The sequence below is a fragment of the Lepisosteus oculatus genome, chromosome 6 (genome assembly GCF_040954835.1).
Source record: "Lepisosteus oculatus isolate fLepOcu1 chromosome 6, fLepOcu1.hap2, whole genome shotgun sequence".
In the NCBI taxonomy this organism is placed as follows: Eukaryota; Metazoa; Chordata; class Actinopteri; order Semionotiformes; family Lepisosteidae; genus Lepisosteus; species Lepisosteus oculatus.
Window position 1 is genome coordinate 44103617 of NC_090701.1, and position 14137 is coordinate 44117753.

At 50.1% G+C, this 14137-nt stretch overlaps 1 protein-coding gene across 1 annotated transcript; it reads right to left on the reverse strand.

Moving 5' to 3' along the window:
- Nucleotides 1–35: 35 nt before the first annotated feature.
- cntf (ciliary neurotrophic factor) lies at nucleotides 36–4774 on the reverse strand. The gene is made up of 2 exons (XM_069190816.1): nucleotides 4387–4774; nucleotides 36–863 (listed from the first exon to the last, which is right to left on the reverse strand). Exons 1-2 carry the CDS (start codon nucleotides 4507–4509, stop codon nucleotides 351–353), a joined length of 636 nt encoding a protein of 211 aa, XP_069046917.1. The 5' UTR covers nucleotides 4510–4774; the 3' UTR covers nucleotides 36–350.
- Between the last annotated feature and the right edge of the window lie 9363 nt (nucleotides 4775–14137).

Sequence of the window (14137 nt, forward strand, 5' to 3'; positions counted from 1 at the left end):
CCCTCTCCCTCTCCCTCTCCCCCAACACCCTCTCCCTCTCCTCTCTCCCTCTGCCCTGATGCTCTACTGATCCTCCAGGACAGCCTTTCTCCTGTGAATCAGCATGCTGATTGATTAGAGATGACTGCAGCTTCGTCATCATCAACAGGACCTCAGGACAGAGAGTCCCTGTGGAATTTACAGATGATGTCCTCAGGTGTCCCACCCCTCTCCCTAATTCTGCCCTCACAGGTGACCCTCCTCTCTACCCCATACAGGAATCCCCCTTCTCTCCTTATTTCCTCCTACAGGTGTCCCACCCGTCTCCCTTATTCCCACCACACAGGCGTCCCACCCCCCAGTCCGTGACTCTAGATCCTGCGGTGCCTCAGCCTCCTCGCCTGCGCTCTCCTGCCTCCCGGGGCTCCAGAGCCCTCAGCATTCCCGCCGGTCCCAGCGCCCCCGCTCCTCAGCTCCTGGTGGGCCCTCAGCGCCCAGGCGGACAGCTCACGCAGGACACAGTAACCCCGCACTTTCCGGGAAAAGCTGGAGGACGACGAGGCAGAGGGGGAGGAGGGGGGCGCGTCTTTGTCTCCGGCGGTCACCCCGCCGGTCTCCAGCAGGAGAAGCCCCAGCCCGTCAGACAGGTCCCCCAGGCGAGAGAGAAGGGCTTCCAGTTTGGAGTGGAACGCGCCGTCCGCGGGGCTGAACTCCTCCTGCTGCTCCAGGACCACGGTGCCCAGCAGGACGTGCAGCGAGCGCAGGGCCACGGACACCAGCTTCAGGCGCTCCGAGACAGGGCCGTCCTGAGCGAGGGAGGAGGAAGGGGGGACACCATCAACCCTGTCTGCAGGAAGGTCATCACCAAGATCCATCTTCTGTTTCTGGAAGAGAGAGAGGGGTTAATACAGCACAGACACACTGACTGGACACTGCAGGACATTAACACTGCACTGAGAGAGAGAGGCTAATACAGTCCAGACACACTGACTGGACACTCCAGTACATCAACACTGCACTGAGAGAGAGGGGTTAATACAGTCCAGACACACTGACTGGACACTACAGTACATTAACACTGCACTGAGAGAGGGGCTAATACAGTCCAGACACACTGACTGGACACTACAGTACATTAACACTGCACTGAGAGAGGGGCTAATACAGTCCAGACACACTGACTGGACACTCCAGTACATTAACACTGCACTGAGAGAGGGGCTAATACAGTCCAGACACACTGACTGGACACTCCAGTACATTAACACTGCACTGAGAGAGAGGGGTTAATACAGTCCAGACACACTGACTGGACACTCCAGTACATTAACACTGCACTGAGAGAGAGGGGTTAATACAGTCCAGACACACTGACTGGACACTCCAGTACATTAACACTGCACAGAGAGAGAGGGGTTAATACAGTCCAGACACACTGACTGGACACTCCAGTACATTAACACTGCACTGAGAGAGAGGGGTTAATACAGTCCAGACACACTGACTGGACACTCCAGTACATTAACACTGCACTGAGAGAGAGGGGTTAATACAGTCCAGACACACTGACTGGACACTCCAGTACATTAACACTGCACTGAGAGAGAGGGGTCAATACAGTACAGACACACTGACTGGACACTACAGGACATTAACACTGTACTGAGAGAGAGGGGTTAATACAGTCCAGACACACACACCAGGCCTAAGGTACTGGATATTTTCAGTTCAAACATGAAAACCAACAGCAGGAGATTTTAGTTAAACTTGCTCACACTGTGAGGAGAGCTTGTTCCCAAAGTCCCCAACTCCCCAGCTAGTGTGACAGGGCTGTGAATAATTGATCAGAGAACCCAGTGCGATCACAGCTCCTAATTCAATTAACAATCAAGGCTGTGAGCCAGGGAACATTATATTCCAACAGTGCGCACCTGGGACTGTGACACTACAGGAAATTCATCTTTTTACATTTACACTATAATACTGTCCTGTATTACAGTGTAATCTGTAGTTGACAGCTGTAGGCTATACTGTCCTGTACTACAGCGTAATCTGTAGGGGACGGCTGTAGGCTATACTGTCCTGTACTACAGCGTAATCTGTAGTGGGCGGCTGTAGGCTATACTGTCCTGTATTACAGTGTAATCTGTAGTTGACAGCTGTAGGCTATACTGTCCTGTATTACAGTGTACTCTGTAGTGGGCGGCTGTAGGCTATACTGTCCTGTATTACAGCGTCATCTGTAGTGGACAGCTGTAGGCTATACTGTCCTGTATTACAGTGTAATCTGTAGTGGGCGGCTGTAGGCTATACTGTCCTGTATTACAGTGTACTCTGTAGTGGGCGGCTGTAGGCTATACTGTCCTGTATTACAGTGTAATCTGTAGTGGACGGCTGTAGGCTATACTGTCCTGTATTACAGTGTAATCTGTAGTGGACAGCTGTAGGCTATACTGTCCTGTATTACAGTGTAATCTGTAGTTGACAGCTGTAGGCTATACTGTCCTGTATTACAGTGTACTCTGTAGTGGGCGGCTGTAGGCTATACTGTCCTGTATTACAGCGTCATCTGTAGTGGACAGCTGTAGGCTATACTGTCCTGTATTACAGTGTAATCTGTAGTGGGCGGCTGTAGGCTATACTGTCCTGTATTACAGTGTACTCTGTAGTGGGCGGCTGTAGGCTATACTGTCCTGTATTACAGCGTCATCTGTAGTGGACGGCTGTAGGCTATACTGTCCTGTATTACAGTGTAATCTGTAGTGGACAGCTGTAGGCTATACTGTCCTGTATTACAGTGTAATCTGTAGTGGATGGCTGTAGGCTATACTGTCCTGTATTACAGTGTAATCTGTAGTGGGCGGCTGTAGGCTATACTGTCCTGTATTACAGCGTCATCTGTAGTGGACAGCTGTAGGCTATACTGTCCTGTATTACAGTGTAATCTGTAGTGGACAGCTGTAGGCTATACTGTCCTGTATTACAGCGTAATCTGTAGTGGGCGGCTGTAGGCTATACTGTCCTGTATTACAGCGTCATCTGTAGTGGACAGCTGTAGGCTATACTGTCCTGTATTACAGTGTAATCTGTAGTGGGCGGCTGTAGGCTATACTGTCCTGTATTACAGTGTACTCTGTAGTGGGCGGCTGTAGGCTATACTGTCCTGTATTACAGCGTCATCTGTAGTGGACGGCTGTAGGCTATACTGTCCTGTATTACAGTGTAATCTGTAGTGGACGGCTGTAGGCTATACTGTCCTGTATTACAGTGTAATCTGTAGTGGACGGCTGTAGGCTATACTGTCCTGTATTACAGTGTAATCTGTAGTGGGCGGCTGTAGACTATACTGTCCTGTATTACAGTGTACTCTGTAGTGGACAGCTGTAGGCTATACTGTCCTGTATTACAGCGTCATCTGTAGTGGACAGCTGTAGGCTATACTGTCCTGTATTACAGTGTAATCTGTAGTGGACGGCTGTAGGCTATACTGTCCTGTATTACAGTGTCATCTGTAGTGGACAGCTGTAGGCTATACTGTCCTGTATTACAGTGTCATCTGTAGTGGACAGCTGTAGGCTATACTGTCCTGTATTACAGTGTAATCTGTAGTGTACAGCTGTAGGCTATACTGTCCTGTATTACAGTGTACTCTGTAGTGGACAGCTGTAGGCTATACTGTCCTGTATTACAGCGTCATCTGTAGTGGACAGCTGTAGGCTATACTGTCCTGTATTACAGTGTAATCTGTAGTGGACGGCTGTAGGCTATACTGTCCTGTATTACAGTGTAATCTGTAGTGGGTGGCTGTAGACTATACTGTCCTGTATTACAGTGTAATCTGTAGTGGACGGCTGTAGGCTATACTGTCCTGTATTACAGTGTACTCTGTAGTGGACGGCTGTAGGCTATACTGTCCTGTATTACAGTGTACTCTGTAGTGGACAGCTGTAAGCTATACTGTCCTGTATTACAGTGTAATCTGTAGTGGACGGCTGTAGGCTATACTGTCCTGTATTACAGTGTACTCTGTAGTGGACAGCTGTAGGCTATACTGTCCTGTATTACAGTGTAATCTGTAGTTGACAGCTGTAGGCTGTACTGTCCTGTATTACAGTGTACTCTGTAGTGGACAGCTGTACTGTATACTGTACTGGACAGAGGTATACAATACCCTGACACTCTTTTTATTGATCTAGTTGGCTGAATCGTTTGCATAAAGTCTCTGTAAATGTTCCTATAGCTTCTAGGAACACGTTTTTGTAGGCTACGGGCAAGTTTTGGCCCCGGGCTGCAAATGGGGAACTCTGGGTACAGCCGCGCCGAACCGGGATCTGAACCCCGAGCCCAGCGGTCCGCCCCCGAGCCCGAACCGCGGCCGGCACTGCACTCCGGCGGGGTAAGACTCACGTATTCCTCCGTGATGTCGGTGGCCTCTCGGTACACCAGCCGGGCCAACGCGGCTGCCTTGGCGGTGCGGTCGTGGTCTCGCTGCCTCGTCCGCCTCCCGCCGGGTCCCGAAACTCCGGCCATCGGGCTCGGGGAGAGCGAAGGACAACCGAGCAGGAAAGTTCGGTAGACTGGTACCGACCCACTGGAGCCTGGGGGCGGGGGAGGGTCCTGCCTAGTCCAGCAGCCGTCTGCGCTGAAGCACTCCCGAAGAGACGCGGAGTAATGACCGAACACTCCTCTCTGAGCTCTCCTGCTGCCGGTTGCAAGCACGCTCTCCCTCACCTCTCCCCTCCCACCGAGCCCGGAGGAGCAGCCGGAAAACCCGGCCCGGCGCTTCCTACGGGATAAGAGCGGGATCGGAAAGGGTACATGGAGGGAGGGGGAGCGAGCGACAGGGAAATGAATGGAGAGAGCAAGGGCTTGTCTGAACACGTTCAGCAGCAGCAATACTAATACTACTACCGCCACTACTACTACTACTACTACTACTACTAACTTTAATGTCACATCAACTCCGTTTTCACAACTGAAACAGCAAGTCTACTGTCATCAGCCTTTATGATCGTTGGAACTAACTGAACACAGTAGGACTATACCATACTGCTGGACTCCTACACCGACAGACTGAAGGAACTGATTCTCTTTAGTCTGAAGGGAGTGTCCCACACTGACAGACTAAAGGAACTGAGTCTCTTTAGTCTGAAAGGAGTGTCCCACACTGACAGACTGAAGGAACTGATTCTCTTTAGTCTGAAGGGAGTGTCCCACACTGACAGACTAAAGGAACTGAGTCTCTTTAGTCTGAAAGGAGTGTCCCACACTGACAGGCTGAAGGAACTGAGTCTCTTTAGTCTGAAGGGAGTGTCCCACACTGATGGACTGAAGGAACTGATTCTCTTTAGTCTGAAGGGAGTGTCCCACACTGATGGGCTGAAGGAACTGATTCTCTTTAGTCTGAAGGGAGTGTCCCACACTGACAGACTAAAGGAACTGAGTCCCTTTAGTCTGAGGGCAGTGTCCCACATTGACAGGATGAAGAAACTGAGTCTCTTTAGTCTGAAGGGAGTGTCCCACACTGACAGACTAAAGGAACTGATTCTCTTTAGTCTGAAGGGAGTGTCCCACACTGACAGACTAAAGGAACTGAGTCTCTTTAGTCTGAAGGGAGTGTCCCACACTGATGGACTGAAGGAACTGATTCTCTTTAGTCTGAAGGGAGTGTCCCACACTGACAGACTAAAGGAACTGATTCTCTTTAGTCTGAAGGGAGTGTCCCACACTGACAGACTAAAGGAACTGAGTCCCTTTAGTCTGAGGGCAGTGTCCCACATTGACAGGATGAAGAAACTGAGTCTCTTTAGTCTGAAGGGAGTGTCCCACACTGACAGACTAAAGGAACTGATTCTCTTTAGTCTGAAGGGAGTGTCCCACACTGACAGACTAAAGGAACTGAGTCTCTTTAGTCTGAAGGGAGTGTCCCACACTGATGGACTGAAGGAACTGATTCTCTTTAGTCTGAAGGGAGTGTCCCACACTGACAGACTAAAGGAACTGATTCTCTTTAGTCTGAAGGGAGTGTCCCACACTGACAGACTAAAGGAACTGAGTCTCTTTAGTCTGAAAGGAGTGTCCCACACTGACAGGCTGAAGAAACTGAGTCTCTTCAGTCTGAAGGGAGTGTCCCACACTGATGGACTGAAGGAACTGATTCTCTTTAGTCTGAAGGGAGTGTCCCACACTGACAGGCTGAAGAAACTGAGTCTGTTTAGTCTGAAGGGAGTGTCCCGCACTGACAGACTAAAGGAACTGAGTCTCTTTAGTCTGAAGGGAGGGTCCCATACTGACAGGCTGAAGGAACTGAGTCTCTTTAGTCTGAGGGCAGTGTCCCACACTGACAGGCTGAAGGAACTGATTCTCTTTAGTCTGAAGGGAGTGTCCCACACTGACAGACTAAAGGAACTGATTCTCTTTAGTCTGAAGGGAGTGTCCCACACTGACAGACTAAAGGAACTGAGTCTCTTTAGTCTGAAAGGAGTGTCCCACACTGACAGGCTGAAGAAACTGAGTCTCTTCAGTCTGAAGGGAGTGTCCCACACTGATGGACTGAAGGAACTGATTCTCTTTAGTCTGAAGGGAGTGTCCCACACTGACAGGCTGAAGGAACTGAGTCTCTTTAGTCTGAAGGGAGTGTCCCACACTGATGGACTGAAGGAACTGATTCTCTTTAGTCTGAAGGGAGTGTCCCACACTGATGGGCTGAAGGAACTGATTCTCTTTAGTCTGAAGGGAGTGTCCCACACTGACAGACTAAAGGAACTGAGTCCCTTTAGTCTGAGGGCAGTGTCCCACATTGACAGGATGAAGAAACTGAGTCTCTTTAGTCTGAAGGGAGTGTCCCACACTGACAGACTAAAGGAACTGATTCTCTTTAGTCTGAAGGGAGTGTCCCACACTGACAGACTAAAGGAACTGAGTCTCTTTAGTCTGAAGGGAGTGTCCCACACTGATGGACTGAAGGAACTGATTCTCTTTAGTCTGAAGGGAGTGTCCCACACTGACAGACTAAAGGAACTGATTCTCTTTAGTCTGAAGGGAGTGTCCCACACTGACAGACTAAAGGAACTGAGTCCCTTTAGTCTGAGGGCAGTGTCCCACATTGACAGGATGAAGAAACTGAGTCTCTTTAGTCTGAAGGGAGTGTCCCACACTGACAGACTAAAGGAACTGATTCTCTTTAGTCTGAAGGGAGTGTCCCACACTGACAGACTAAAGGAACTGAGTCTCTTTAGTCTGAAGGGAGTGTCCCACACTGATGGACTGAAGGAACTGATTCTCTTTAGTCTGAAGGGAGTGTCCCACACTGACAGACTAAAGGAACTGATTCTCTTTAGTCTGAAGGGAGTGTCCCACACTGACAGACTAAAGGAACTGAGTCTCTTTAGTCTGAAAGGAGTGTCCCACACTGACAGGCTGAAGAAACTGAGTCTCTTCAGTCTGAAGGGAGTGTCCCACACTGATGGACTGAAGGAACTGATTCTCTTTAGTCTGAAGGGAGTGTCCCACACTGACAGGCTGAAGAAACTGAGTCTGTTTAGTCTGAAGGGAGTGTCCCGCACTGACAGACTAAAGGAACTGAGTCTCTTTAGTCTGAAGGGAGGGTCCCATACTGACAGGCTGAAGGAACTGAGTCTCTTTAGTCTGAGGGCAGTGTCCCACACTGACAGGCTGAAGGAACTGATTCTCTTTAGTCTGAAGGGAGTGTCCCACACTGACAGACTAAAGGAACTGATTCTCTTTAGTCTGAAGGGAGTGTCCCACACTGACAGACTAAAGGAACTGAGTCTCTTTAGTCTGAAAGGAGTGTCCCACACTGACAGGCTGAAGAAACTGAGTCTCTTCAGTCTGAAGGGAGTGTCCCACACTGATGGACTGAAGGAACTGATTCTCTTTAGTCTGAAGGGAGTGTCCCACACTGACAGGCTGAAGAAACTGAGTCTGTTTAGTCTGAAGGGAGTGTCCCGCACTGACAGACTAAAGGAACTGAGTCTCTTTAGTCTGAAGGGAGGGTCCCATACTGACAGGCTGAAGGAACTGAGTCTCTTTAGTCTGAGGGCAGTGTCCCACACTGACAGGCTGAAGGAACTGAGTCTCTTTAGTCTGAAGGGAGTGTCCCACACTGACAGGCTGAAGAAACTGAAACTCTTTAGTTTGAAGGGAGGGTCCCACACTGACAGGCTGAAGGAACTGAGTCTCTTTAGTCTGAGGGCAGTGTCCCACACTGACAGGCTGAAGGAACGGAGGTCTTGAACAGGGGATACTATGAGGGGACCTCTTTTGACGAATCCCAGTCCTCATTGAGAGGAGCAGCAGCCCCTCCCCCTGCAGTCAGACCTCCAGCGTTCCAGAATGTTGCTGCATTGTGTGCAGACAATGGGGCTGTGTGTCCGCCCGCGGCATGCGGCCGAGTTCTGGAATGCCTGCCGCGGTCAGCGGCTCCTGGGGGCAGGACTGCAGTGCAATATGCTGACTGAGGGAGACAGGAAAGCACAAAGGTGACAGGACAACCGTCGCTGCTCCTGCACAGCTCCAGGACAGACCACTGCACTGCTGAAATCACTGGTCAAGCTACACTGTCAGAAAGTGGTCACACTGTGGAGGAGTTTTCACAGAACACTGCTCTCACTGTATTCAACACAGGTCACAGCGGGGCTGGCTGGGTGTCTTCGGAGCAAAGCAGTTCAATCAATTGAAAGAAAGGAAGAATTGTAATGTCTGTCCACACCCCTATCCACTTCCCCATGAGAACACCCAATTTCTAGGGAATTCCCAGGACTTTCCCGTGTGTGTGTGTCTGTGAAGTCGTGACTGTGGACTCTGCGAAGTTTCGGTGATATTCTAACCCTTGTGAGTCAGCACACGGGAAGGGATGGCCATGTTGAGCAAGAGTCCAGCTGACTCCCCAGATATACTGTAAACACACCCTGTGTATTCCCTCTCCTCTGGTCAAGATATACCTCCCTCCTGTGAGCTCCATCCGGTTTCAACCCCCATCTCCTGACCTGAGCTCATCTCCATGACTACGGTCTCCACCGACCTCCTGACCAGAGTTCATCACCATGACTACTGTCTCCACCCACCTCCTGACCAGGGTTCATCACCATGGCTACTGTCTCCACCCACCTCCTGACCAGGGTTCATCACCATGACTACTGTCTCCACCCACCTCCTGACCAGGGTTCATCACCATGGCTACTGTCTCCACCCACCTCCTGACCAGAGTTCATCACCATGACTACTGTCTCCACCCACCTCCTGACCAGGGTTCATCACCATGGCTACTGTCTCCACCCACCTCCTGACCAGGGTTCATCACCATGACTACTGTCTCCACCCACCTCCTGACCAGGGTTCATCACCATGGCTACTGTCTCCACCCACCTCCTGACAAGGGCCCATCTTCATGGTAGCTGCCTCTGCCAACCTCTTGACCTGGCTCATCATCATGGTCACTGACTCCCCTGACCTGACTGGGACTCATCAGCGCAGTAGAGTGGTAGAGTAGAGGTGTTTATTGCCATATGTACATAGGAATTCTTATTCACGCTGATCTCTCAAGACATGCGCAGTACAGCAGCCGACACAGTACGACAGTGTGCGTATTTTCTCCAGACTGGCAGCAGGAAGCCTTGATTTTGACTCGGTATGGGTCTCATGGTGTAAGCTAGCACAACCACGCAGCGTGGTGCCAGTTACAGCGAGCCTGAGAGGAGGTGCGCGGCGTCTCTGTGCGTTTACAGCGAATAGCGAGCTCAAGCAGGCCACGCCAAGACCTGGGAAGAGTTGGAACAGCTGTGTGAGGCAGGCTGGGCTGGCAGTCCTTTCTCCCGAGCAGCCAGCAGAGTCACTCTCAAGCAGAGTCTCTGACACTCAGTTCAATCCGAATGTCCATGGGCGAGCACAGCAACACGACACGAACAACAGTCCCCAGCAGAGTCCAACACAAAAGTAGAACACAATCAACACCAAAGACTCCAACACAACAATACAACACAACCAACTAACAACCAGCAGCAGCAGAGTTGAGGACGACAGAGCTTCAGGAGATTAGGCAGAGGGAATGAAAGATGTCCTGAGTCTGATATTGTTACTCCTGGGGAGGAGTGTGAATTCACAGTGAATGTAGTGAGACACACCCCCCATAGTGAATCTCCTGCTTACGTCCACTGTTTTCACTCCTATTCCAGAGTAGCCATCTCTTTAAGGCTTGAACAGAGGAGACCACAAAGGGACCTGATACAAGTATTCAAAATACTCAAAAGACACTGAGGATTTCTTCAGAATGAGGACTGAAACACAAACCAGAGAACACAGGTGAAAACTACAGGGAAGACCATTTAAAACTGAGAACAGGAGGTGTGTGTGGTGTCTTGATGCAGAAACATAGATAGAGACAATCAACCATCCATATACTCTCCACACAAAGAACATGCACAGGCCCACAGGTACTGTTCTACTGTACACACTGCACGAGTATCCCTGTGCTCCGGTTGAGCAGCGGACAGCTCTGGGGGAAGAAGATGTTCAGGCATTTTTTTTTTGTTCTGAGTGACTGGTAGCGTCTCCCCAGGGCAACGTTTTGAACCTCAACTAGGGTGTCCTGGATAAGGAGGGTCATCGACAATCATTTCTGCTTTTCTTCAGTCTTCCTACAGGTCATCAATAGAGGGCAAAAGGTAGCTCGTGACACTCTCTGAACAGGGGATAACGTGTTGCACTTTGCCTCTGGAAAAGATAGACTCATTCCCCAAGTTCTTAATAATATCACAGCGAATGGGAATGGGCTGGGAAACGTGGAGATCCGTCAGTTAACGCAGGATATACAAACTCTGGTGTGCTTTCTTTGTGATGCTGATAGTATTTGCACCCCTTTGAGGGTGTTGGAGACCGTTATTCCTAGAATGGTGAAAGATGCCACCATTCCTGTGACTAACTTGTCTGTTTCTAGGGGGGGATGGGTGTTGGAGGGGTTTTCCAAAAGTCGACGGCCATTTCCACTGTTTTGAGACGGTTGTATTTGAAGAAAATAAACTTCTTGTTTTGAGACTGCTGTATTTGAAGAAAATAAACTTCTTGTTTTGAGACTGCTGTATTTGAAGAAAATTAACTTCTTGTTTTGAGACTGTTGTATTTGAAGGAAATAATCCGTACACAAATGTGTACAGTTCTCACAATGAGTACAACTCTAACATAAAACCTCTGTTGAACAAAACCTTTTAAAAGGGTGACTGTCCGTTCTCAATCAGTTCACTTTGCAAGGGGCTGTTGGGCCCAGGTCTGCCCCGTGAGAGGCCCCTCCAAGCTGGGTTCTGCCCCTGAGGTTGGGAGACCCTGTCCTCCGGCTGGCTGGCCCTCTGCTCTGTGTGGCGCTGGGCGGGAGTGTTCCTGGCGCTCCCCCAGAAGCCTCAGCGGGCAGCGCCAGCCCCAGCAGCAGTCCTTTCTGCCCCACACCGCCCTGGCGAAACACGCGTCCCAGGGGGGCAGAGGGCCAGCGGAAGACCTCTCTGGCGCACGGCCATCCAGACGAGGGCCTTTGGCTGCCCCGCTGTCCTGAGACGGTTGAGCTGAAGACCGCTCTTGACACACCCTGCAGCCCAGACGATCGTCCTCCCTACTGTACCTGCCCTCGCCCTCCAGTGCTGCTCGGACCCAGCGGGGTGCTGCCCTCCGCAGACCTGAGCGGAGTGGCAGAGCGGGCGCTGGAGGCGCAGTGCTGGGAGAACAGGAATGGGGAGAGAGCACAGCCTCGAGCTGCACCTACGCTCAGAGATCCGCTGTCTGACCAGCAGGGGCCCTTCTGTCTGCGGGAGGCTGATGATCTCTGGGCAGGCGAGACTGTTTACTGTGGAGGAGGTCTGGGATGACGGTGTCAAATGCAGAGCTAAAATCACTCGTGTTCCTGGAGATTCCCGATGTTGCAGGATATAGTGGGGGTAAATTGGGGCCAGCAGGGGGCGCTCATGTGGGTCCTAATGCCCCAGTGTAGTGATGGGGACACTATACTGTAAACAGGCGCCGTCCTTTGGATGAGACATAAAACCCAGGTCCTGACTCTCTGTGGTCATTAAAAATCCCAGGGCGTTTCTCGAAAAGAGTAGGAGTGTAACCCCGGCTTCCTGGCCAAATGTCCCATTGGCCCTTATCAATCATGGCCTCCTAATAATCCCCATCTCTGAACTGGCTTCATCACTCTGTTCTCCCCACTGATAGCTGATGTGTGGTGAGTGCTCTGGCGCACTATGGCTGCTGTTGCATCATCCAGGTGGGGCTGCACATTGGTGGTGGTGGAGGGGATCCCCATTACCTGTAAAGCGCTTTGAGTGGAGTGTCCAGAAAAGCGCTATATAAGTGTAAGCAATTATTATTATTATTATTATTATTACTATAAATATTAACAGCATCACCCACTGATCTCTTGGCTCTGTATGCAAATTCTAAGGTGTGAATCTGTTGTAGTTTTGATGTATCAGAGGTTTAAAGGTTAAAGGTTTATGGCAGAAGTTAGTGCAGCTGGTCTGTAGTCATTAAAACAGGAGATTTTATCTTTCCTGGTGACAGGGGTGATAGCAGAGGGTTTGAAGCCAGCAGGGACCCTCACAGGCCCAAGGCCTGGTTGACTACATGTGTAAACACTGGGGAGAGCTGAGCAGCACAGTGGCTGGAGAAACTAGAGCATCCGGCCTGGCCTTTTGGTTTGGGAAGAGTTTAAGGACTTCCTGTTTAAAGGGGAACTGCAAGGCTATTTTGGTATTTCGGGGTTAGAAAGGATTAGCACTGATGAGTGCATTTCACACCGCAATGATAGTGAAAGTACACTGTAACGTGCAAAACCTCCAATTTACATCACAGAACAGAGGAAATTTCCAGGTAGGCACAACAACATGCTCTGCAATTCACAATGAGGCAACAAAACGTCCGGTAAGGTGAAGCAGCCCTGTGAGTAAAGCGCTTTAAATCCAATACAAATATTGTTTTCGGTTTCAACACGGTTTTTACCGACAAATACTACTTGTTTACTCTGCAGGCAGATCACGTTGGAACATGTCTGCAGTGAAATGTCTGCTGCACAACCTGTTCTGTCAGTAGTTCGCTTGTACATCACATTACACTGGTCATTGCAGTGACTAGTGAGCAGGAAGGGCTGCTTCACAGCGCTTTTCACCTGAACTTTCAACCACGTGGCGACCATACAGTACTTTCACAGGAGTTCACGTTTCTGTGCTTAATTCAGAATGTGTCAAATTTTGCGATCCCATGAATGAATTTTGTTACCAAGATTGGATAACCAGTCTGAGAAATTGGGACTGCGGTTCCCCTTTTTGGGGGTACGTGGGGATGAACTGAATCATGGCTTGATCGGGGTCACCCGGTGGCATCGGGAAATTTGTGCGGTAGGCCTTCTTCATCGTGCTGAAGCAGGGATCCGGGATTTTCCCTTCTCTAGTTAACAAACTGTTTGCATTAAGAAGATGGCAACTCGGTTGAGCCTGATCGAAGTCCCCTGTCATGATGATAGGAGAGACGTTTGTTCTCTAGTTCTCTAATTTCATCCTCCACCAGTTGTGCTGAGTGCGGGTTAGCTTGAGGGGGGATATACACCCCAGCAAGAATAATGGCTGCAAACCCTCTGGGTGAAGGAAAGGGTTTTCAGTTTACACACAATAATTCCTAGGTAGGAGGGCAGTATTTGGAAAGGAGAGTGACGTCTTTGCACCCTGTCTTGTTTACATAAGCACAGTCTCCTCCACCTTCAGCTTTGTTGCTAAGGTGTGCATCGCGATCTGCCCTAGATGGCTGATGACCCAGTAGCTCCACTGATGAGTCAGGAGTAGAATAATTGGAGATTGTTTGAAGAAGCGGTTGTAGTTTGTCTATTTTGTTGCTGAGTGACCACACGCTGGAGAGGAACAGACCAGACAGCAAAGCCACATCTTCTAAACTGCACCAGAGCCCCTGAGTGTCTTCCCCATGTCCTCCAGCACACAGAGCCTGTGTGTGAGTCAGCGCCCTGTCCATCAGTCTGGGAGGTCAGGGAGCTGTCCTCGGATCTCCCTGGTAGACATCCAGGTTCACAGCAGGGCCGAGGTCAAGGAGTTTATCCACACACTCATACACTCTCACACAGTCACAGAGATACACAGTTACACACACT

Excerpts from the sequence above, each read along its gene's own strand:
- cntf (XM_069190816.1), bottom strand. The coding sequence starts at position 4,509 with ATGGCCGGAGTTTCGGGACCCGGCGGGAGGCGGACGAGGCAGCGAGAC. Across the intron at positions 864-4,386 it reads CCGACATCACGGAGGAATAC|AAACAGAAGATGGATCTTGG; the intron begins GTGAGTCTTACC and ends TCTCTCTTCCAG.